The 26,053-nt window shown below is 48.3% G+C and overlaps 1 protein-coding gene across 1 annotated transcript in view; it reads left to right on the plus strand.

Annotated features, from left to right (window-relative positions):
* Mp (collagen XV/XVIII-type protein multiplexin) overlaps positions 1-26,053 on the plus strand; it is a 383,840-nt gene that overhangs the window by 224,507 nt on the left and 133,280 nt on the right. The window contains exon 3 of the mRNA XM_050168496.3: positions 20,195-20,236. Coding sequence (XP_050024453.2) covers positions 20,195-20,236 — 42 coding nt within the window. The remainder of the gene's footprint in view (positions 1-20,194; positions 20,237-26,053) is intronic.

The raw sequence follows: 26,053 nt of genomic DNA on the forward strand, positions 1-26,053 counted from the left end.
CGCGACGACACGGGTCAGAACTTTGTCACGTGCACAGGCCAGGATGCGCATCATTTAGGGTGCGCTACGAACTCTATAAATCGAGGGGGAAACGCCAACTAACCAACGCAGTTTTGTTCAGGGCTCTGTATTATGCATCAGGCTTAAATATAACAGCTCTGCCCGCTGTTTGGACTGACGCCCGAGGCCTCTGAGCTAGAATAGCGTTGAGGAAAGGGGCACGCACAGGCGAAAAACGAAAGAGACAGCACACCTTAAAGAAAAAGGAAAAAGCAGAACCTTACTTCTTTTCTGCCCGCGGAAATAAAATGATCAACGCCATGCGGCTCTTTTAGCCGCTGCCACTCAAATAGATGCAAATTGAACGCGCGGGCGCGCATTTGCAATGCCTGAAGCGTGCGCGTTGCCGTTATCTTTAGGCGCCCCTTTTGTTCCGCTTCCTCGCCTCGGTAGCAGCCGTGCGGGCCGAACTCGTTGGGGCCACCACTCGCGTTGTCTTCTTTGCATAAATGCCTTTACCCTTCATTTGACATATGACGAAAACGAGATGAGGCGCACCGTCCCCGACTGCGTACCTGAGGGGGTGGCGGCGCTGCTGGAAGCGTTTGAATCGGACGTGCGCAGCGTGCGATGGAGGCTCAGGGCTGGCGTTACTGGCTACGCGCGCGTTAAGCTGCGCCTATATTGCTCACCCCGTTCGACAAAGTGCTACAGATTGGAATTGAGCGAGCTAGTCGGACGAAACAACGAGTTAGGGCAATCGGAGGATTATACTTACGAGGGCCAACGCCCCCGCCCCCCTTAAAAAAATATGAAAAGAAAAGAAAGGTAAATCAGGATCCGTATTCGCTCTACGACTGTTCGTGCGAGCAAATACGATCTAATGCTGAAGCTGTACATATTAGCGAAGGCGGTCGACCAATGGCTCTTACGAACAGAAAGCTTTGCGAGTTTCGACTCCAGGCGTAGCTCAAGTTAAACGCCTTGGCGCTGCGTACGTGCAACGGCGACCGTATCCACAAAACCGTTCGCGCGTTAGAAGGGTTCGTGCGAACAGGCGCCGTCCGATCGTGATAGCGGGCATGTTGTCGCTGAAGGCGGCTCGATACTGGCAAACAGTTACGAACGCGAGGTCGAGCTCACAAAGCTTTCCGTTCGCAATAAAGTGCTGTTTGCCATTGGTCGGCCGCCTTTGCTAAGATCTCCGACATCACAACTGCCTAGCATCTGTTCTTACGAAGAGTTCTAGCGTACGAACTTTTTTTTCTTTTTTCTTTTGTGTGTGAATACGAGTCGAGCAGCTTAGTCGATTCGGTGCCAGACATTCCGGCTTCATTGTGCGCTTATTTTTTCCATAGCTCGTGTTCACGTTTCCTTGATACGTGCCACGTGTGATGGTCATCGTATTGCTAAAGTATGGCTTCACGAACAAGATGACGGTGTCGGTGCGGGAGATAATGTGACAGAGACTACAGTGAGGCACCGGGCCTAGTTGTGGCAGATATTGGCAAATACAGCAGTGAAGTGCCCCGAAGCTGATGACCTCTCACCAGCGCTGTGTTGTAGGTGCGGAATAACTACGAAGATGTTCAAATGGTCAAGTGGGTATTCCCCAGGGAAGCATTCTGGGACCATTTTTACTTTTACTATATATTAATGAGCTCCCAACCATCGATGATACAGCTAAATTTATAATATATGCAGATGATACCAGTTTACTTTTTTGCGGGAAATTCAGGCACAAACTTAGTACATAGAGTTAACGAAGCGTTATCTAAAATAAATGTCTGGGCTACTCAAAACCACTTGAAAGTTAATATTAATAAAACAAAGGCGGTTTTATTTTGACATCGAATCAAACATGTACAGCTTGCTCCAATTAAGTTAAGTGACGTAGAAATAGAACTAGTACCATCAATAAAAACCCTGGGAGTCTACTTTGGTGAACACGTGACATGGGGTGACCCCGTAAACCGTATGATTAGTAAGTTGTCTAGAAGGATTGGTGCGATAAGCCGCGTTTCTTTTGATTGCCATGTACCTGCCAACATGCTTCTTTATAACGCTCTCTTTTTACCAATAATTAACTATGTGTTACTAGTTTGTGGTACAACCACTAACGAAAACATTAACGAGCTTGAAATGTTGCAAAAGCGTGTGGTTCGATTATTATGTAAGGTGCCATACCACTTTCACACTGAGGACCTTTTCAGACAACTTCCTATTATTAAGGTCAATTCTATGTACACTTATAATTTGGGTCGCCAGTACAAATTTCGTATAGTCAACAATACTAACATGCTAGGAATATTAGCTGGACTTGAAGCAAACATTACAAAATGTAAGACACGCAAACCAGAAGAATGGCAAATAAAAAAAAATTCGCACAAATTACGGCAAGCACATGCTACAGTTCTTGCTACGCACATTACTAAATACAATTAGTAGAGAACAACTCTGAAATTTCACAACTCTCATTCAAACAATTACGGACAGTATTACTGGAAGTAACATCGTTACGATAAACTCAAACACGTTTGTACGAAATTCTTGCTGATTTGTTTATTTGCATTTTGCTGTTTATCGAAATAGTGTTTGTGTTTTCCGATGCTCGTCATACGCAAGTATGCTTTGCATGTACGTGAGCCATGTACGCTGCGCATTATTTTTCCTTTTTATTTTTTGATGTTTTTTTTTTCCTGCTGCAACTACCGCTATGCCAACGTGTGTGTAGGGTGGCCAGGTCCTCTCAAGCTGTTTGAACAGCTTTTACTCCTAGTCTCCCGCAACATTGTTGCAAAGAAACTCAAAATTCAATTCAATTCAATGTCTGTAGAGTAAAGTGCAACAGCAACAGTAAAGGATAACGTTTAATCATGGAGCAACGAAGTTGCAGTCAAAACAATCGTTCAACTACGCCCTCGACAGGACGATGACGTATTCGTGGACCACAGCCGATGCTGGTACTGGGGAAGTGGTCTCTGTGGGCTGGTATTGGACGAGAAATAGATAGAATTCAGCTGTGGCAGTTCTTGTTTGCTGCAATTTATGACTGAATGAGTAGAATTTTAGAACATAAATCATTGCCGGCTTTAAAAAAAATCTGAGGGAATTGAGTGTTGCAAGTATTACGAGTAAATAGTTTATTTCTGGAAAGGCAAATGAGGTTGGTCCGCCCTTGCGCACTGTTTACCTGCTACTATGCACTGCGGAAATGGAAAAGGAAAAATAAAAGAGGAATGGATGTTGATGATGGCGTCGACACAGTAAACCGTATTTACAGTCTTCAGGTTAGTCGTCTGTCGTGTAAAATATAGTAGCATCACAAATAGCGTTATTAGATCATATCTCGGTGGAAACCAAGCACCCAAAATAAAGCCCTCGGAGAACGTCCTGCCGTCGATGTTTGCCAGAGAAGAGGCTGAACACCGTATACCCTGCACGGATGTTTGGGAGACAGAAAATGTATGCGGTAGCGTGCGTCTCTCGTACATGGCAGCGGTGGAAGTCATGGTTTTTCACATGGCCGATAGTCGCGCATACCGCCGAGTGAATGCTGCACCAAGTCGTATACTGCGCACCAAAAACTGTAGCAATACTTTCGAGATAACAAACGTTTCAAATTTGTGCATCATCACCTCTCTATTTCCTGTGGTCTTGATTAAAAACACCAAGGGCATACTTCACGTCCATTATTGTTATGGGTAGTTCGTGTAGGTGGGTTAGTCAACTTCACCCCTCAGAGCAAGGCGCGAAATTCACAAAAATATGTCACGCTGGATCCGTTCTCAAGAAAAAATTGCAGCCAATTTTGATACTGACCGTACTAGGCGGCCGACCGATGACACGGAGCACTTACAAGCGAGAAGTTTTCGGCCCCAGACACTTCGCGCTCACTTCCTGCAAGGTCGCCTGCGCTGTAGGACACCACCGATCACTACCACTGACCAATTTTCGTTGAGAAGCGTAGATATTTAAGCAATTTCTCCCCACAAAGCGGCCTTATTTCCAATTTCAAATCAAATTTTATCGGCGTCCCACGTATGCCTGGGGACGCAGGCAAAAAGGCCATGTAAGAAAAGCTGCAAGAAAGAGATCGCATAGTCGAGAGCCGAGACGTATTTTTCGTCACAACAAAGTCTTCTTGGAGGACTCGGGTATCTTTCCTTCAAATGTGATGTACTTGTTGGACGGCACCCTTCTGTTCCTCTTTCAAACCCCTTTGTGGATTTTCATCGAGCTAATTTGATGAAATATGAGGTTGCAGCGTAGGCTGAACGTTTTAGTTTCATAAAATTGGGAGTCTGCTTGACGTGGCTGGAAGATGTAGGCAGCCGGTAGACACGGGCCGTCTATCTGCCGTTATTCTCGGTGGCGATTAACAGTAGCGACTGGCCAGAGCAGCAACATGCCGTCGTCAACATAGAGAGAGAGAGAGAGAGAGAGAGAGAAGAAAAGAAAGGCAGGGAGGCTAACTAGACGCATTGTCCGGTTTCCTACCCTGCACTGGGGGAAGGAGGTGTGGGGATGAAGAGAGAGAGAAAGCACAGTTTCGCGCACAGGTTCGCGCCTAGTCTACACACGGTTCCCAAGACCTGTCGAGTTGAAGTATTTCAAGAACGCTTTCGTGGCTTTCTGTGCCATTGACGCATATGGCCAGGCTCCAAGAATCTTCACTACGGGAAAAGGTCTAGAGTCCAGCTGGTTGAGTGCTGTCCGGAGTACTTCGCGCTCGACGTTGTATTGGGGACAGATACATAGGATGAGTTCAATCGTTTCTGTGGTTCCGCAAGAGTCGCACATGGGCGTATCCCCCATTCCAATTCGGAACGAATAGGCCTTCGTAAATGCCACCCCGAGCCGGAGGCGGCACAATACTGCCGCCTCAGAGCCGGAAATTTTTGATGGCACTTGTAGCTTTAAGCATGGATCCAGCCTATGAAGATGACACTTCGGGAGGTTTGGGGAAAACCAGTATTTGTGTGTCATAGCTTTAGCCACAATATGAAGCTTTCTTGCACCGTTGGTTTTTGATAAGGGGATTGGAACTGTGCGGGCATCCAGATGGGCAGACCGGGCGGCTTCGTCGGCGAGGTCATTAACAGCAATGCCGGTATATCCAGGTAGCCACTGGAATATAATTGGATACTCTTTAGCGATAGCTTGATGGTGATCTTCTCATATTTCAATGTCAGCTGCTCATGAATCCTACGATATATGGCAAAATGCAGACTCTGAAGTGCTGCCTTAGAGTCACAAAAAATGACCTATTTCTGAGGTGTCTGTTGCAGGAGATATTTGACAGCAGCACGCAGGGCAGCAAGCTCTGCCGCTCTTGATTTTGTCATGTGGGACAGTTTGAATTTGATTGTGGTTTTCGTAGCCGGAATGACAACGGCACCTAAAGAGCTGGTAGGTGAGACCCAACCATCAGTGTAGATGTGTATTCGGTCCCCGTATGTCTCATTGATTAATAGCAGCGTCATCTGTTCAGAGCTATTGTTGGGTAATTGGCCTTCTTCTTTACACCCGGAATATTTAGGCGCACCTGAGGCTGTTGGACCCACCACAAGTGTAATGGAGGCCTTGCTGCTGGTATGTACCCTAATGGAAGACAACTACAGAAGACGTTGTACGTGGTCTCTGCGATGGCAAGAACGCCAAGTAATGATCAGGGATGCGGGATAGATGACGGATATGCGTCCTGAGACAATCCACAGCAACGTATGTTTGGATGGAATGATCTTTGGCGAGCATGATTGTTGCAGCTGTTGATGCACAGCGAGGAAGTCCTAAACACGTGCGCAATGCTTGGCCTTGTAAGCTCTCCAATGAGCGAATATTTGACTTGCACGCACTAGACAACACTGGAAGGCTGTATTGTAAATAGCCTAGGAATAGAGCTCTGTACAACTGAAGCATGGATCGTACAGATGTGTCCCATGTTTTCCCGCACATGAATCTCTTTACCTGAGCAATCCACAACACTTTTTTATTCGGGTACATGCAATGAGGGCTCAGGAAATATTTCGATTGATTATTACACTCAAGAATCGATGGGCCTTTCCATAGGTGATAGTGTGTCCATTAATGGATGTGGTGGTGGTGGTGGTGGTGATTAATTGTAGCAACAGGCGGGTTTAGCCTGGCGATCAAGGCCGGCAATTGCTCCGCCCGAGCGTCTCGCACACTACCGCTGAAGGGTTTCACCATATGTCCATCAAACCAGTCTCTCTTAAGAATTCGATGAGGAGACGTGAAGTTTCTTTGCGGGCTATAACTAATCGCTCGGGAAATATAAGGTGTTGCAGGCGCGCATGCGGAAGGTCCTTGTCTTGCAGATTCTTCAGTAGAGTGTCTCTTTCATCTTGGAATTGCTGACAGGACCACAAAAAGTGCTCACTGTCTCCTGTCTCGTTGCATGCCGTATAGTTCGGAGAATTGATTCGCCCCGTTTTAAATAACCAGGCTGGCGTATTAGCAGATCCTGTCCTTATTCGATTTAGAAGTGAGGCTTCCTCTCGGTGCAGTCTCTTGGTTACGCAGGGCATATGCGGTGGAACCCAAAGCGACTCAAAGTGATTTGGAATGTCAGATTTTTGCACTTGATTACTCTTTGGAGCCTTGATTTTCGGAGGATGCTAGAGCGCTGCGTATGCAAGCGCATCAGCTTTTTCGTTTCCTGAGATACCATTATGGGGGGGGGGAATCCACTGAAACTTTACTGTGAAGCCTTTGTTGTTGACTTCTTTCACGATGGCTAGTGATTTGCGTGGGAAGTTGAGGGATGGCAAACCACGGTATACTTGTTGCAATGCGGCCTTTGAGTCCGTAAGGACAACCACATTCTGCGGAGGCAAAGTCTTTAGTTTGCGCAGAGCAGAAGCTATTGCTACGTCTTCCACAACTGTCGACGAGGTTATACAGTCCAGACGGCCAGACCACGTATATCTTAGAGATGGAATATAGAATGGGGGGGGGGGGGGGGCAGCTGCGCAGCGGTCTTCGTCTGCTTGACAGAGCCATCTGTGTATACTTGTAGGTGATTCGGGTAAGTCGTGTTCAGGTGTTCCGGGACTAATGACTTGGCTTCTGCAGATGAAATGCAGCTCTTTGATTGCAATTGTGGTACACTTAAGTTGCATGTGATGTCCTCGAATGTCCAGGGTGGTTCTATCCTTTCCCTCTGTCTCGAGCAGCGCAATCCTAATACGCGAAGCGTGTTCAATGCTGCATAAAAATGTGAGCGTGGCCTGTTACCTATACGTCGTAAGAGGGCTCTACCGGGCGTAGACTCACTCAATCCTAGTAGCTGGATCATGAGAGCCTGGGAAGCCTGAAGTCGTAGAGGACGTGACTCAGCTTCGTAGAGCACTTTCTTGTTTGACGCTGGCTGAGGGACTCCAAGGCAAAGTCGGATACCTTTTCGGTGGATGGCTTCTAAGCGCTCGTATTGGCTGTCTGAGGGTGACATCAGAGGTAGCTGATACAGGATTCGACTGGTAACCAACGCTGTATGTAGCCGTAGCATCGACGTCGGATGGTTGCCCCAGCGTATGCCAGCGACTCGCTTGAGCACATGTAGCCTGGGTGACAATGACGCCACAACGTGGTCAACACCGCGGCGCCAGAGTAGCCTGTGGTCTAAGGTAACGCCCAGAAATTGGACGTTGGTGACTTGCCGAATCTGGTATCCGTCCAAATTCAGCGTCAAGCGTGTAGATTTTCTTTTCACTCCAGGAAATAGTACGAATGATGATTTCTCTACTGATAGTGATAATGCAATCGTTGCCAAGTGGCCCTGAATGGCTTTTACTGCTCCCTGGGCTATTCGTGCGAGGCGGCGATGCTGATAGCCGGAGACCCATATGCCGATATCATCGGCATATATAGATATCTTCACTGGTGTTCGATGGTTTAGTACTCTTGGGAGGCTGCTCATGGCAATGTTAAATAATAAGGGAGATAAAACACTCCCCTGTGGCACGCCGCGAAATATACGTATTTCATCGCTCAAAGTGTCGCCAAGACGAACTCTGATGCGACGATCATTGAGGAACGTATGTATGAAGTGCAAGAGATGACCCGTGACGCGTATAACTTGTAACTGGCTGATGATGGCTCTTTGAGACACGTAGTCGTAAGCCTTAGAAACATCCATGAAAACAGCAAGTGTCGACAGGCCATCCGCACTGTAATGTTCTATGTCGCTTAGCAGGTCCAGCACATTGTCTTGAGCGCTTAGGCGCTGCCGAAACCCAGTCATGCACGATGGTAGTTTTCGACCCTGCTCGACATACCAAGTGAGTCCTGTGCACGCCATCTTCTCCATTAGCTTCGCTGCATTCGAGGTCAGTGATACCGGTCTGTATGAGTCCAGAGCTGCAGGATTCTTTCCAGGCTTCAGAACCGGTACCACCCATGCTACCTTCCGTAAATGTGGGATAGCCCCACTGGCCCAGACTTGGTTAAAAAATTCCAGCAGACTGGGTATGGTGTCATAGGTTTACGTGTGAATGCAATCAAAAGTACATTTTTCGGTCGAGACAGTCAAGCCTTGTGTTTGAAGGTATGCTGATGTCAAAGTTCTCGTGCGAACCTGAAGGTGGTTACCACAGACGTCCAAAGGCAGATGTCATCTCCGTATATAGAGAGGTCGATTGTTTTAGGTAAAACTTCAGCTAGTCCAATGAGTGTCACATTGAACAACGTGGGTCTCCATACTCCTCCTTGAGGCATACCGCAATAAGTGTAATGTTGAGCTGTGGGGCCATCTTCTGTTTGTACAAAAAGCGACCGGCGAGTTGTATAGTCGGATAACCAGCGAAGCACGCGGCCGCCGATTCCAATAGTCTCTAGGGAGTTGATAACGGCGTCAGGTGCAACGTTGTCACATGCGCCTTTCACGTCGAGAAAGAGCTCAACTAATATGCGCTTACGGCTTTTCGCCTGCTGCACAAACGTTGTCAGGTCAATGCCGCTATCAATTGAGGAACGACCCCGACGAAAGCCTGCCATGGAAGCTGGGTAGATATTGTAACGCTCGAGATAACATTCTAGGCTTGCAAGAACCATCCTTTCCATCATCTTTCCGGTGCAGCTGGCCAGAACGATAGAGCGATATGCCGCCAAATCCAAAGAAGGTTTTCCCGGCTTTAGCAAAGGTACCTGTCGACTTAACTTCCATTGCCGTGGAACTCTACCTCTATGCCATGAGTTGTTGAAACTGCGCAGAAGCGCTCTTCTTGCCTCTTGTCCAAGGTGTCCCAGGGCAGCATAGGTGACGCCGTCAGGGCCTGGAGAGGATGACCGTTTCGAAACAATCAGGGCAGCTTCGAGTTCTTCCATGGTAAAGGACACGTTCATTTCCGGTACCCGAGCCGCAAGGATGTCACTCACATCAATGTTGGTGTTGACAGGCTCGCCAGCGACTCTCGCACAGAATTCCCCCGCCACACCAAGCTCAGTTTGGCCAAGATTGAGGGCAAACCTGCGAATGGGTGTCGTTGTTGCGGGGAGGAAAGAAAACCGTGGACTGTCCCCCAGATATGTGAAAGCGCCTTCCTAGGGTCCAGTGACTCACAGAATCTCTTCCATCGCGCACTCTCTAGTTTGTCTATGCGACGCTGAATTTTGTTCTGTATGCGTCGTGCGTCCTTAAGATCATCAGTTAAATTAGTGCGTCTGTATCGTCGCTCTGCATGCCGTCGAATCGCACGAAGTCTGTCTAGTTCAATGTCGAAATTTGTTTGGTTTGACTACATTGATAATAAGCACTTAGCGGCTTTCATTGCTTCTGCGATGGTGTCGTCGACGGTGCCGGTGAAATCTCCCCAACATGCTTCTTCCATAAGCGACGTGAACACAGTCCAGTCAGTGCTCTTCGAGGCACTATGATAGAAAGACCGAATGAGTTCATTAAACTTTAGGTAGGTGGGAATGTGATCACTTCCGTGAGTCTCGATGTCGCGAAACCATTTAACATGTGACGTGAAGCTCCGTGACACTAAGGTCAAGTTGAGGCAGCTGCTATACACCGGACCGCGCGGACACGTCAGGCTACCATCTTTCGTGATACAGAGGTCACAATCAGAGGCAAGCGACACGACATTCATTACCCTTGAGTTGATCTTGGTGCTTCCCCAAAGCAAGTGATGCGCATTGAAGTTCCCAGTGATGAGCTAGGGGCCATCAGTTTCCTTTAATATATGTTTCAGCTTTTCGTTGTCAAACTGCCTTGATGGGGAAATTTAACAACTAGTAAGAGTGAAAGACACTTTGTTCTTTCTGACATGGAGGCATACGTATTGGTTGTAGTCATGAGGCTGAACCGTATGCGAAACATAGGTCATGTACGTGCGGATGTAAATGAGCACGTTGCTTCGTTCCTCGCATATGAAAGAAGCTAAAACTTCGTAACCAGATAATTTGTAAGGAGTTGATACGTTCGGTTCGCAAATAACAAGTATAGGAAACCGGTTCTTCAAGACAAATTTGCGCAAATCCGAGATGCGGGACTTAAAGCCTCTGGTATTCCATTGAAAAATTGGCGCACTTCTAACTTCAGTGCGAAAAGAACATTTTGGTTGAGCCATGGTGCTTATATTAGGTTTGCAAGTACAGAATTCAGTGCGCGCTTTGAGCTGTCGGTGTCTGCATCTTGTTCAGTAGCATGCGAATCGTATTCATTAGTGATCGCACCATCACAATCACTTGCCGTTCCTGTTTAGACATTTCACCGGCAGGAGATGCTCGGGGTAGATTACTTCCGTCGGCGTGCAGTGAATCTGCAAGTGGTTGCCATTTTGGCAACGCAGGCGAGGCTTCAGTGTCCATATTCTTCTCAGTGCCCTTGTCCTTTGTAGGCCTTTCTGATGTGCGTGGCCTGGGTGGCAGTGGAGTACGGGACAGTGGACGTGGCACACGCGTCACTGACGCAGCTTTCTTTGAAGAACGTCGGCGACGGGAGCGTCGCTTCCTGATTTTAGCGGCGGCTTGTCGATGAGAGGAATTTTCTCTTGCCATTTCTTTTAAGATAGCAGTTTCTTTCTTAGTTTTGGGCAGTCTTGTGATGAAGCCTCGTGAAATCCGTGGCAGTTTGGACATTTCATGACGCGGGCCACACATTTATCCGCGGCGTGTGGCTCAGCGCAGCCGGGGCACATTGTTTCGTTCTCACAGACGCTGCTCACGTGTCCTAGTTTCATGCAGTTACGGCACTGCAGAGGCTTCGGAATTAAAGGCCGGACAGGATGACGAAAGTGGCCTACCTTGACATGCGACGGCAGGCGCTTGAACACAATCTTCACGCAACGTGAGTTGCCCAGACGTAAGACATCAACAATGACGTCATGATCACTCGCTGCTTTAACCAGAATCGACAAGTCATTGCTGAGGATGGCCAAGTCTACGTCGCATATGACACTGGTGGAGACGCCCGAGCCCAGCGGGTGTGATAGCGCGCCTGCATGCCATCAAGATCTGTTACCTTGCGCAGGGCGCTAAGAGCACCCGCATGCAGAACATCAACCGCCAGTACATTTTTGCGGGTGTTCACTCTGATGTCCGTGATTTCTATGGGCACCACGGTCTCTAGCTGAATCGAGACAGATTGCCTATTAAGCCGCTTCATGTTACCGTTGGGTATCACAGGCATAAACAAGATGGTGCTGGTTTCGGGGCTCTGCGTGGGCCCAACAGTCTGTGTGCTGTTGGACGAAGAGGTCCTGGTGTTCCTTCTCTTCGCCGTGCGGCTCCGCACAAGTTCGAAGTCGTCATCATCAGAAGGGTCCTCCCTGCTGAGCGAGTAGACATGGGTGCCCTCGCTGTCGTTGTCAATCTGTTGCCCGATCCGTTTCCTGGAGGCAGCCGTCGCTGACGCCACCGGTTCCGGCAGACGCCCTGGATGGTCCACGTCCATCGCCACCGAACCAGGCGCGACGCCTGATAGATACACTGGAGATTTCACAGAAATACCCGTCGTCAACATGCAACAGCAACATGCTGGAACGTTCTTCTCTAGTTGGCGCGTAGCCGATCGTCGTCTTTCTTTGCGGACTACGCAAAGTTCAGCGGGCGCTAGTGGCACTGATACACAGTAACTCCCCTCCAGAGCGCAGCACAACGAAGAAAAAGGTGAAAGGGGGTGCTCCTAGACACACATAATCACATTACGAATATTCTTTGCAAACTTGCTACTACGATCGGTTATAATGCTTTGCTAGTATTTCTTTTTTTCTTTTTCTGCAGTTTATCTTCATATATGTTACTCTATAATCCATTATTAGTATGACGCCAGTTAAACAATCTGAATGTGAGTTTACTGCGCAGTCCGTTTTTTCCATTACCAACTATTCATCGCGTCGTTAAACCAGCTCGGAACCCTCAGCGTCCACGTCGCTGTATGGCGAAAAAAAAAAAAGAAAAAGGGTTCTCTCACCGCATCTGGAGACCTACTTGCACCCCTGCGGCAATACGTGAGGCGCGTTACCTGTGACTGCGCTTTCACGCAGCCTTGGAGCGGCGGCGTCTGCGCATCTATTTCGGAGGCCACCGCAGGCAACACTGTAGTGGACGAAGACAACATTGTGTGCATCGCAAAATTCCTGATTTTTCCCGCAACTACTTTTTTAATCTTTCGCCCATATTCTAATATTTAAAATTTTAACTTCTTTGAATACTGTTAATTAAAAGAACACACTCCTAAAAACTTGTTGGCCAATGCCCTGTAGCGCGTAAGAGCCATTGTTTAGAAATGAAACAATGCGCCGACGACCGTGTCCACAATGAGAGCCTGCTGCTATCACGGTGAATGGGCTTGCGTAGCTGGAGGAATCGCTGATGTCCACTGATTTTAATTCTTTGATTAATGAACTGCCTCTTTATTGTTTATATTTTGTTAACTGCAAATAATGAAAATTTGCGCAATTATGCAGTCTTGCGAATGCGAATCATTCGTGCAGCGGTGGCTACGAAGCTTGCCCTGGGACGCGAGATTGTGCTCAGTGCTGTTCTCGAGACGCATCAAATGACGTTTTAACGCGCTGGAAAATGCAGCGTATTAAATAGCACGCTTGCAATTACGTGATCGCGCTCCTCATTGGCTGGCGCTAGCTGTAGATTGCAAATAAGTGCCGCATCATTGAGACGCGACGAACTGAACGCGTTGATCCAAATCGCCTGCTATGACGAGAAGGAGAGTAAAGAAACAACGGTTGCGACGAAGAAGGCCTCTTTCAATATGCGGTTCCAAAAGCGTGCGCATATACGTTGCCGTCTCGCGCCACTTGAGCTGATGACTATACGTTGCGATGAGCGACTGCTCGAGGGTGTGACAGCGCTTGCCTTAGAGAAAGAAATTGCGCTTGCCGAAGACCTCGCTCGGCCCTGGAAGCCGAGACAGCAGGGGGCTTTTTCGCCAGTCGACGTCCGTTTTCGGAGTGTGTTGCGGCTTTTTCCTTCGTGTTTTTTTTTTTTCTTGTTCTCTGGTTGACGCTGCATCGTAGAATGCCAGAACTGATGGTTTTCACAGGTTTGCGTTAACATTTCTTACTTGTTGTTTCGGGCATTAGTAGCACTGACAGCAATGATGAGTGATGGCTGCTGGAAGGAAAGCTACGCAGAAGTAAATGAGTCACCTGCGGCGAAGAAACTCATACGCGCGAAGAAAAAGGAACGTATAGGTAAAAGTAAGCGAAAACAAATCTAAAAGACAAAGTCATGGCGTAAATATTTTCCTTTGAGAAGAGCTTACGGGTGGCTTTTCTTTACATCTTTATTGATGTCGGCACCTGCAGAGCACCATGAGAGAGGGCTCACTGTATGTTCCGCAAAACGAGCTTAGTTTTCATTGATGTAACTGTAATAAATGCCGCTGCTTGAGCAGAACTAGCTCGTGCTGTTTTGTGCATTGCACTTGTGGCGCACTAGGTCGCCAGCTTTATTTCAGCACCACCGTGCAGTGGTACAGGGCAGGTTTCATCGCAGCGGTTCTTGTGTTACAGAAGAGAAAAAAGTTTTTTCCACGCGCTTGTGAAGGCTTCACTAAACCAGTGAAACTGGGCTCGGAGTGAATACTGGCAGGGACTAGCATAGTAAAATCCCAAATACTGGGTAACTGAGGGCCAGGTGGAGCCAGAGGCTTGTAAAGAAGTCACAGTTTCACCCGAAAGGCGAAGCATCGATTGCGATATCAGATTAGTACACATCTATACGAAGTAAGGATAGCAGCTTTATCGGCCGTATAAACTCGTAAACATTCGCTTACTAAATTAACAGGCACGGTGTCACGCGCGCACAAACAAACACAAACACGGCTCACTCGATGAGCGCGAACACTTGCTGTCAGAACGCTGGCGTGAGGAAGAGCGGCAGCAGTAGCGAGTGAATTGACCTTCGTGCTGCCTCTACCTTCAACGCGAACTTCATCCCTCTGTTTAGACTGAAGCGTGAGGCAGGCATTCTGTGCAGCCAGGTGGTGAGATCGCGCGTGTACATTCTTCAAGTCGTTTCTAGGTGTTTATGTGCATGCGACCAAAACAATGGAGTGTGCGACATTGCAGTGCGTCGGAAGGTATTGCTAGAAAAATATCTTGTCACGTTATAGAAAACCTTCAACGGTAACAGCAAGCTTTCGACAACAGATTGCGCAAGGCTGCACCTCTCGCGTGAGCATAATGTCAGGGGATCACTCGGCAAGGATTTTTTCGCATGTCATAGCTGCTTACGTCTGACCAGCGTCGCCATGCATGTCGGTCAGTCAAACACTTTTCGTAAGCCGTGATCCTATATTAATTTCCTGGCGTTCCTTTTTTTAACGCGCAAGTGTAAGTGGCCCGCCAGTGAAATCGGCGATGTTTAGTTTGAAGCCGCGAAGGAAGCGAGCGCCGGAGGAGGAAGGCGCATGCAGGTGGAGAATCACGCGCCGGAGAGAGTACGAAGGGGCGCGCTGCAAACCAACGCCACTTAGAATAAAGTCAAAACGGGAGAGGAGAAAAGAGGCAGGATGGGGGTAGGCGGAATCGCGTTAGGGGTTGACCTCCTCTGGCCAGTTGCTACGGTGCTGTGCGCGGAATGGACGTACCTGGTTCATCTCGGTATGACATCGTCCGCGCGCGCCGCATGCTGTTTGTGCAAGTGAAAGCGCGTGAAGATGAGCCGACGATGGCAGCTCAATCTCGCGCGCGCAGGGAAGGAAGCGCTCCGTCTTCCCACGGGGGGAAAAGAGGGGGGAGGTTCTACTCCGGCGGCTGCTGCGTGTCGCGCTTCCAGGCGAGCCTTATCTTCTTGTACTCTAGGTTGTTGCCACCGCAAGGCGAAAAAAGATCGAAAACTTCTTGACAGCGGTTTCTTCACGCCATGTTACGTTGCCCAAAGCGTCGCTGCACAGACCCTGAACAATAATAGTCCAAGGTTGTTTGCAAGGGCATGCGGCGCGTTTTGCTTTGAAGAAAACTTGTCTCTTCCAAATAAATATCCCTCTCAGAAGACAGCCAATCTCCAGCAGAATATTGCTTAGTTGACCTCCTGCTGTTCACGGCAGGCTTCTGTCTAGGCACGCGCCACCATTGTTAGTCCTGGCGGTATACATGGTACTCAGGTGCCTTTTTCGAAATATCTGCCCCGCTGCTTTTCGAATCACCACGAAATGCCCATTTCTTTCAGAAAGCCACTTCCTGCGTGATTCCACGTGCCGATTCCTTAACCAGTCCTAACGTGAAGTAAAAATACAGTAAAAAGCAAAAATAATATGCAGAAACCACCCTAAACGTACAGGAGAGAGAAAATTGAGTATCAGGAGAGAACCCAGTATCCGCCAAGCCGTCTCCTACGGAAACGACGCAAGAACATTGACGAGAAAAAGTCATCAACAAGAATGTGAACGGTGGTTGGCACTTGACTTTCCGCGGAGTCGCCTGACAGCTATACAGCGACGATGATATTCCCCAAGATGCTCGCAAGACCAGGCGACAAGTAGGGAAAGACGTCTTATACGACACGTCTCTTGCCGATCGAAGACTTCATTTCCGGCGTCGCAGACAGCGTCCCTTTCGACAGCGGGGTGTCTCCTTGAGCGCCGTTCAATGGGGCTTGTCCGAAAAGGACGCGTCGCCGGTTGACCTCCCCCCTCACCGGCTCCCCTTCCTTCCACCACTGAAGGCAGCGGAGGCCATCTTTGTAATTCAAACGAGCTTCTTTCGAGCTCCTGATGGATGGCTTCACCCCCGGTCTCCACTTGCTGGTAAATCCTCCGACGCCTCAAGCCCCGTCGGGGGCTTATACGCGCACTGACTCAGCATCGGCGTGTGTCAGCCCGTTTCCTTCGTTTCTGCACGCCTTTTTCTTCTCGCTATCTAGTAGTTTATCTTTGCTTGAGTTGACGGTAGCGTGTGTTTAACGTCGAGTAGCCGCGCCTTTCGATTCCACCGTTCAGCGCCAGAAGAGAAGCCATTAATACCTCATGAATGGCAACAAAAGCGTTGCTCTTATGTGCCGTTGACAAGGTAACTTGGCGAGAGAGAAGGATAAGAAATACCAACGGTGTCATTGAAAGCTGAACTGTTTGGTGATTAGGCGGCGCAGAAAAGGGCGAGATTTTATGCGCGCTGTCTGGCGTTTACATTCATCGCTCAAGGTGTGTTAGCGTTTGGTTCAGATTGCTGTTTTATACTGCAGGTAGACGAATGAAGCTGTCAGTCTTTGTCGGTGGTGCTCAGTTGCTTTGCACTTGCCATTGATCGACGGTTCCCAGTACAGGTCACAAACGAGCTAGAGAAGTGATATGTTCTGTCTGTCACCGTGTGGTGTACAATAAGTGGTGAAAAAAGTAAGGCATATTTCTCTCGATCGTTTTAGATATCTGTGAATGAGTAGACGAGATTAGCCCGTTTTTTCCCGCTTTAATTTCTTAATGATTAGTTGGTCATTGATAAGCTTTAGTTTTTGCAGCACGTTGCGCGTGTGGGTTTATAACCGCCATTTAGTGCATAGTTCAAACTACACATCACCACCGTCGTGCTCTCTTTAGATGTCTTTGCGCTCGGACCCTGCGAAGCATTCATTTACCACATCTGTAGCTCGACTTGACACAATCGACTAACGCTTATTTGCTTTTCTGTTGGACGCGGCGGATTTCTCCCAACTGCGTTCAGCGCTCAGCCGCTTTACTTCACGCATAATGTATAAACCCCATGCAAGCGATCTTGCGCGCCACAGCGATAAGCGATGCGATGGCTGTCGCGTTCGCTGGTCGCCTATAAAGTCGTACCCCACGCGAGCGACGATTTCGAGCGACGTGTGCTTAGTGTTGCCGATACTTGAGGGCAGCAATACACGCGCTGAAACTAGCGTGACGCGTGCTTTATTAATTTAAGTTGATGCATTTTACTGTAAAGAGCAGCATAACATATTTCTGATGGTCTTGCAGTGGGGCGTTCTTATCCTTCCACGTATAAAAATTCAATCGTTCGCTCGTTCCGTGCGACAATCGGTAGCATTTGAGTGACGTACATCCAGTTCCGGCTTCGCATTATGTTGGCTAGTCGCTCAAAGCACTTCCGGGAGACGAGTTCTAGATTTCCAGAACCGAGAGATCCGTTCAAGCGACGGTACAGTGTACTAGAATAGTACACTGTAGAGTAGTACACTATTCTAGTACACTGTAGCGACGGCCCGTTTCGTCGCTCGAAGCCGTCGATCGTCGCCTTCGCGCACAAAATCGTTCGCACGGGGCTAGCCATAGAGAAAGAAATTGTACAAGAGCGGACACTCCCATAAAGCGCAGCAGCCGAATTGACTGCAGCGCACCAAGCCAACCAAGCCGCCGGCGATAATACCTGAACCACACTTCCGGTTCTGGGCGCGCGCGTTTTGAACGCAAGCTGGTAGCATTGCGCTGATCGACGTGTTTTTTTTTAATTATTATTAATTAAATATGATTGCAAACGATCTTTACAAGCCTCCATTGAATATGTGCCACGTACTATTTCATAAAGGCGCAAGACTCCTTGTGAAATGAGGAAATGTTTATTGTAGGCTATATAAATGCTCGTTGCGGGCTTTTTGTGGATTCATCCAACGTTGTGGCACAAGGTAAGCAGCAGCAGTCCCCGTACGAAGCTCCACCGGACGACGTCAGCTGAAAAAAGTAATTACGAGCATGTGTCATTTTGGTATTAACACGTAAGAATAATGCGTGTAGAGGCGAAACGTGCGACAGTGATGGGTGGCATTACAAACAAAAGCAGTTAGCTTTTACATACGTGGCGTAAAAAATACCCGCCTCCATCCCAAACAATACCGTACATACTACAAAAACATCCTACTTCCAAGCTTTCCCCTCTTCCCGGGACATGTCCTGCGCTTTAAGAGCATGAATACACGGGCTACTGCGCGTTTCCCAAAGAACTTGGCTACAATCGACGCGATAGTACGCTACGAATGCACTGAGGTGACCACAACACAGGCCTTCAACCAGACCATACTGGACGCTCGCAGAATTCCTTCTACTCGCACTCGAGACAAATGCGCAGGTGCAAAGCCTGTCTTCAGTAGTGCAGAAGACAGAATTTTTGAGTTACAAGTTCCTAGTGTTTGAGCTCCTTGGCGTTATCTTTTACGCGTTCTGCCGGCGCAAGCGACACACTCCCGTGTTATCACTCTTGGCAATTTCTAGTTGCGTTTTCGACAAGCCACCGGCGTTCTGAAAGAAGGTTTGTGTTGCTGCGGGGCCATAAGAATTGTCACAAACATGTCGCAGTAACATTCAGTACACGCCCAACTAACATTGTCACCATGGCCGAGCTGCTTTTCGCTGCGTGATGACAGGCGCGGCGAGTGTGCCTCAAAATTATCCCAAAATGCAACGAAACTAATTACAATCATGTTAGGAGTCGGAGAAAGCGTCACGAACTTGTCGCAGTAAGAATCTGTACATGCGAAAAAACTGCGCCACACAGCCGAGCTGCTTTCCGCTAACTGCGTTACAAGGCCAGGCGCGGCGAGCGTGCCCCATAAGTAACAAAAGAGGAATGCCGAAATAAATTTTCAACAATGTTGGGCGTCAGCGCCACAAACTTGTCAGTGCATTCAAGCGCGAAACTTAACTGCGTACTAGGGCCGAGCTGCTTTTCGCTAACCGCGTCACAATTCCAGGCGCGGCAACTGCACGTACCCCAAAACGTATAACGAAATTAGTTGCCGTAATGTTGGGGGTTAAAGAAAGCGCCAAAACTTTTCTCAGTAAGATTCGGTGCATGCGAAACTGCTTCACAACGCCCTGTGCGACCAGCGTTCCCTAAAAACTACGGAAATAAGTTAAAATAATGTTTGGCTCATAGAAAGCGTCCAAACATCTCTCAGTACGACTCTTTATTTCAACGTAACTGTGCCACGACGGCTGAGCTGTTTTTCGCTAACTCCGTCACTGGTCTCGGTTTTGTGCACTAAGCCTAATTGCTCTAAATGCGTCGCAGACAGTCGAACAAGATTTCTCACCTTGCCGTAGTGCAATAGTGCAGTGGTGCTGTGTCGAAGGGCAGAAGGAACGCAATAATTCGCTGGGAGCATAATAAACCAGCCTAAATCCAAAAATAGAAAAACACGCAGACGGGTGGCAGAACAGGCCAACGCTGAGATGCGCAGCCGGTCTCGCTTGGTTCAGCGGGGTGGGGTGTCTGACGAATGACGCATGCATCTGGCGCGTCATTCGCCTGTCGCTAGCCAACGGAAGAAAATGTAAGCCGCAAAGTATAATTGAATTTATACACAGCTATATTTAGTTTTGCCGGGAAACAATAAAAGAATGAAACAATGTCTGTTAACTTCGTTTCGCATTCTCTCTTTTTTTTTTAGATGCTCGCGGCAGCAAACGGTCGGCGTTAATTCTAGCGTAACGTATTTCCTGTTGCCAGTTTTCGACGAGTGTCCCCTCAGGTATAATTTCTTCCTCTGTGGTTTATATCCTTAAAGCGTGATGTGCAATCACCATCAGGTCAACGTCGTAGTCACATGGTAAGGTAGAAAGTTGCTCTATAGTTGGAATAGATGCGCCGACTTAATGTATGTATAGTCTCATGGTAAGTGAATTGTCGGCTGCGGCTGACCGCCGATTCTGCTTAGCCTGAGAATCAGTGGACTGCACAGTGATTGACATATTATTCTGACTCTATCTCTCTCTCTCTCTTTTTACCCACAGCCGGTTGGCAGCGGAGAGTACTCGGAGGCAGACAATGGTGACGTAAGTGGCAGCAGACCGTTTTCTTTCTCTCGTTATTTTCTTCCATCCTGAGTATACTATGCACGACTTTACATCGTTGTTGACGGGCGAGCATTATCGCAGTCACTCCCTTTGCTTCCATTTCTGTGGGTGCATACAGCCGTGTACAAATCTAACAGTCCAGGGGCGCTATTCTGGACATTCCGCCATTTTCTTCGATGCGTGACGTAGACGCGACGCGAATAAAATTGGCGCTGATGGCCCCATTGGCCTAAGGAACTGAACGTAAGGCTCTCGGTAAAGCAAAACAGTTTTCCTCCGCTGTAAAAATAAAGCAGCTAGCTCAAAGCGCATGATTATTCCGTCACGCTTCTCGCTTCCGTCGTCTGCTGCGTACAAGCCGTTGTCTGCTTCATTAGCTAGGATGCGTGTCCCCGGAAAATAGAATGAGTCATCGAATGAGTCAACGCGCCTGTTTTCTTCCTTGAGACAACATACGCGACCTACCAGTGGTGATGCGCGCCCGTTCTAGGCCACGTTATCACTATTTAGTGAAACGTAAGTGACTCAGCCCGACTCGGCTGGCTGAGAAAGGCCGAATATCACCGATAGCGTTGCCCGCGCCAGAGGTAACCGTTTGCGCTACGCAAGCGCCGGCGCTGCCATCTGTTGTTCACTTCGCTGGTTACTCGCACCGCGGGAGGAAACTCCAAGGCGCCCGCCTTACGTACAGTCGCGGTCAAAAATACGCGGCCCACGGCTCCAGTCGGCGGAGCGGCCGCGAGCCGCACCGCGGCGCTCGCGTCGGCGCTGCGAGAGTTTGCGCTCTGACGACAGGTATCTCCCTCGCTCTCGGGCGGATACGTAACGGACGATACGTAACGGGCGGATACGTAACGGATACGGACGATACGTAGGGAGATACCTGTCGTCAGAGCGCAAACTCTCGCAGCGCCGACGCGAGCGCCGCGGTGCGGCTCGCGGCCGCTCCGCCGACTGGAGCCGTGGGCCGCGTATTTTTGACCGCGACTGTACATTACCTTTGATAAATTAAAAAGACGCCGTTGTCATAACGTTTGATTGTGCGTAAAGGCATTAATCTTGCTTACAATACAAATGCAGCAGTCAAAAGTGGACAACGTTGCAGAACGTTTGGTATGTTCAACCAATATTATTTCATATAATCGCGTTCTTTTAAAATATGATGGCCCAAAACACAAATGCCAACACCACACGAGAGCGATGCAAAAACTATGAGCAAGCGTTATGAACAAAAGATTTTCATGGCGCCAAACGACGGAGGAAATGTTGCGATACGCATTCCTCTCGGCCGCCATTGCATATGGCTGCTCATTATTATAATTCGCGCGGCTCGTCGCACCACAAATTTTGGCGGAAAATCTCTGCAATGGCGGCCCAGCGCAACGCAACGTCACGCAACGTCGAATTGACGTTTACGAAACGGCCCTTCCTGTGACGCACCCCACAACATATTCCTTCAGTCAATCAGCAAGCTGGCATGGCGCATATCCTGGATCGCCACCACATATTCGCGAAATCGCAGATGCATTGCACTGGCTTCTGTACGCTACCGCTCACTTTCTTTCTGAAGCGCTAACGTCGCAATTTGGCTGCCAAGGACCAAAAGAATGTATGAGTCGATAAAATTTGCAGCTCCACGTGACGTTTCGTCATCTTGATGAAAACGCAAGATTGCATTTTGCAAAACTTCTGTTTCCCGGCACAAATTTCAAGGCACGTGAGCTCTCCTCAGGCAATCAGAGAGTCAACATGGCGGATAATGGCGGCCGTGCAGCCGCCATGAATGTCGAAAATAGCGCCCCAGATCTGAGCATTTTTAATTGATGTGCAGTCGGCTATGACTTCGTGTTGGCTCGGCAAGTCAAAACGACGCAATTCTGTATTTGATGCGAAAAAGAACCGGGGGAGGGGGGCGATTTTGTACGTGCACGAGCTTAGCAATAAGCTAAACTCGTGCAAGCTCGTGCACAGATGACCACGCAAAGTCCAGAATACGCCTGGGGCGCAGGGCGAAGGTGGGTTACTAGGCTATTCTTTGTGCTCGGGCTCCGAGTCCGAGCTTTCATGACGCGCTATCATAACGCGCGCTCGTGACTCAGTGTTAAAATCGATGAGCTAGTGGTATAGAAAGCTTGACTTGAGACCAACAGCGCTGCGCCAGCTTGTCGTTGCGTCACTGTCAATGCTTTTCGCAGCTGATGGCTTGCTAAATGCTGCGCGTCTTACTACGCCTAATGCATTTCTATATTGCGCTGGATATCGCTGCGACTTGTTCGCACTTGTCGTGAAACAGCGCTATATTAGACCATCGCACCGCGTTTTATTTTGTCGTGTCGTGCATTGCTCGTTATTAACAACCTCAAAACGCACGGGGCGAATTTCATCCAAAGGTGCCTTTGGCTACGTGGTAAGAATATAGGGTATGTCGGGCAAAACGGCGACATGCATGCAGAGATGCTTGTGCACGTATTTATGTGTACCATTTCAATTCCTTTCAACACGCGTTAAACTCGTTCTTCTATTTTTCTTTTCTTTAGGATCAAGAGGAGGTTTTTAACATTTTTTTTTCTTTTTCTGAAGTGGGAAGAAAGAAGGGGAAAGGGAAAGAGGGAGGGAAGTGCGAGCATTAGCCGGTGTTCCCTAAAACACTCGTCATTCGCTTTCCAAAACGCCTGTTTGGCTTCTGCTCGAAGGGGAACCTTACGCATGGTGCGCGGGAGAGGGCAGTCGGCGTGCCGCGCGGCCCAAATACAGGTTCTGCGATTCGATTTATCGATTCGAGTGCACCTTCGTGCGATAGGAATGGCAGAAGTTGATCTAAAGGCAGCCGGAAGAAAACAAAATCAAGTGATAACCCGTGTCAGCATTCAAAAGTTATTGCTTTAAGTTTATTTATACATTTTAGTTCCAAACTGAGAGAGCAGTGACAGGGGAATCTAAGCGAGTAGGACCTTTTTGTTTCCTAACAAAAGCGATGTAGGTCACCTTATTGTTTGCACAAAAAGTTCAAGCCCGTGGCCGTTCGTCAAGCCATGCGCAGACAAGACGATGAAGCCACTGGCCGGCGTTTTGTCTCAGCTGTTATATATCCCACAATTCAATATCGAACGCGGCGACAGTTATAGAAGGTACGACGGAAGCGGTTTGCCAGGCTTGTCGATGACCGTTACGTGCGGTAAAAGAATTGTGCCCTGAAAGGGACTCTGAATTGAATATACCAGGTTAAGCTAGAGCGGCAAATGCCTCGTTTAAATCGCTCTATCGCGTTTACCAAAGGCACATATTTTGTACGTTAGAAAACGACTGGCGGCAGCAACACCGAATTTCCGTAACAGGTCTGATTCTCAAAGCTCTTCGTTCGTAAGTGCTCTTTGCCATTGGCTGGCCGCCTTCAATAATAAGAAGTCCAACGTCAGGATTGGCAAACATTTTCTCTTACAAACAATTTTATCGCAAGAGCGTTTTTGTTAGAAAGGGCTCAACCTTCCGAGACGCCACCACAGATGGCAGCAACGACTGGCCTGGAGTAGTGATTTGCTGGTTATAAATAGAAAATTTTTATTTGCATGTGAAGCAAACCAAAGTCGAAACTGAGTGCTTAATGGAGTTCTCCGGAAAGAGGGAAAAGAAGGAGGCGACCAAGAAAAACGAAACATTTGGGTCCGCGTATTTACGAACTACTAATGCTATAGAGCTACTGTTGGACAGACCAAATGCCCAGCAATCGTGACCAGGCACGTACACAGGATTTTTTTTTTTCGGCGGAGGGGGGGGGGGGGGGGAGGGTCAACCCAAGGTAAGTTTTCTATGCAAATGACGGGGGGGGGGGACCTTTACTAATACAAAGGTGAATAATGCCCACCGTTCGCCATAAAGACGCGTAAACCCGCAAAAGAAAAATTAAAGATTTTGCGGGACGCTTAAACTTCGCCTTTAAGAGCGGAACGCGAAAGCGTTCAAAGACCCCACTTTTCATGCTTCCCGGCAACTGCAGCTTATGTAACCGTAACGTTACCGGGAAACGCTGGCTGTGAACGCTATGCACGAAGGCGAGCCTTCTAGTGGAATCGCGGCCTTTGGCGTGGGCAGATCTCCTATTATTGTTTCGCACTTTTAATATTTCAGTCTGAGAAGAGCTAACATAAAGGACATGCGCTGTTGGTGTTTTTTTCCATTAAGTTTGTTTGTGAGCCGCCGTTCTCCAAATTCCGAGGAATAACTTTGTATGAATGAAAGACAAGATATGAGCAACCCTGGTGGTAGAGAAGTGGTTGGGAATATGGTTCGTAATTTTTTTTGCCGAGGCGAAGTCCAACGCTGGATTTTCTGCGAGACGGGCTCCTTAACACCATCGCGTTAATAAGGTATATCTCACAGGTACGCCCGTGAGATACACGTCTCCTTTACATGGCAAAGAAGGAACCGCATGAAGTTAACTCGCGCAGGAAGAACACTGCCAAGAACAAGTAAACAAGTTTAACAGATTCCTAGTAGCGATTTTTGAATTAGCTCTGGAAGAATTATAGAGAAATATATATTCGCGGAACAATCACAGTTCTTTCGCACCCCTAGTTTACTACTCTACCAAGTGCCAAAACCGACTCGTATTGTTATTAGGGAAGTTGCGTAACGATGCGCGGCCGCCAGTCCCGTAAACCACGTAGAGTGCAGGACGCCGCGGTACTAGACGTACTGCGCCCACCGCGGAAGGTTAGAAAAACACCCACATAAGCACAGCAGGGAAGTGGCTACGTCAGGCGACTCGACTGATAACTGTACAAGCGTCATTCAAAGCACACGGAATTATTCTCCGCTTCCGGCAGCATTTTCTCTACTTCCATTTACAGCGTAGCTGTTTATGCCGACCTTGTGCAGTCGTTGCCGGACTTCGCTAAAACGGAGCCACATGACCTAGTGGGTGAGAAAAAGAAGGGCTCAGCAGGGGGAAAGGGCATGGAGTGACTCCTTTCCCCTGAGAGAATGCTATCTTAAACGCGAATCTTATACGGTTGCCACACGGTGCATTTTCGGGCGACCGAGGCAGATCGGCATTGCATTTATCGACGATTGATTACACCCTGTCGCGAAAGAAACACATGTTATGCTGGCGGTTTGCGGCCCAGCGATTTAAACGCGATACTAGGAGAGCGTGGCTGCTGGCACTTCTCGTGCCAGCAAGAAGTTCCGGCAGCCACGTCAATCGTCAAACCAATCCAACCAATCATCAAAACGATTGCAGTGCCCGCATCTCCAGCGGAGGGTCTTGCGCCCAATGTACGGACATTTGGATTAGTGGTTCCACACTTTCCATCCCAGCTGCAGCTATGGGAAGACCACGAGTAGTGCGCGCTCCTGAGGAAGAAGCTGCCTGCCGCAAAGCCGAAAATGAGGTGAAAGAATGGTGAAACAAAAGATTTACAATATAGACTGCTTGCAAAGTTTGACCTTCATGGTGTAACACTCAGTGTAACTAATACAGATTTGCTGTTCGACCACCTTCACGGTCTGGGAGGGGTGGTAATTTTTTAAATAAAAAGAAGTTGGTCCACAAATATTTTCCCAAACAATGGTTAAATTTTTTAATTTTCGCTTTTCCTTCCTGTTTGGCTTTTGCCTCGGCTCTCTCCCTTAGTAGATCGCTTAATTTCTCAACTGCTTGCGCCTCTTGTTTCCAGTTACCAATATTGCACGAAAACTTCTGTACAATTAGGGAAAAACCGGACAAGGTAACGGGTTATAGTCATATTGCATGTGGGTTTGACGGTTATTGCAGGCTTTGATGATGGACGCTGTTTC

The sequence above is a fragment of the Dermacentor andersoni genome, chromosome 1 (genome assembly GCF_023375885.2).
Source record: "Dermacentor andersoni chromosome 1, qqDerAnde1_hic_scaffold, whole genome shotgun sequence".
Classification (NCBI taxonomy): Eukaryota; Metazoa; Arthropoda; class Arachnida; order Ixodida; family Ixodidae; genus Dermacentor; species Dermacentor andersoni.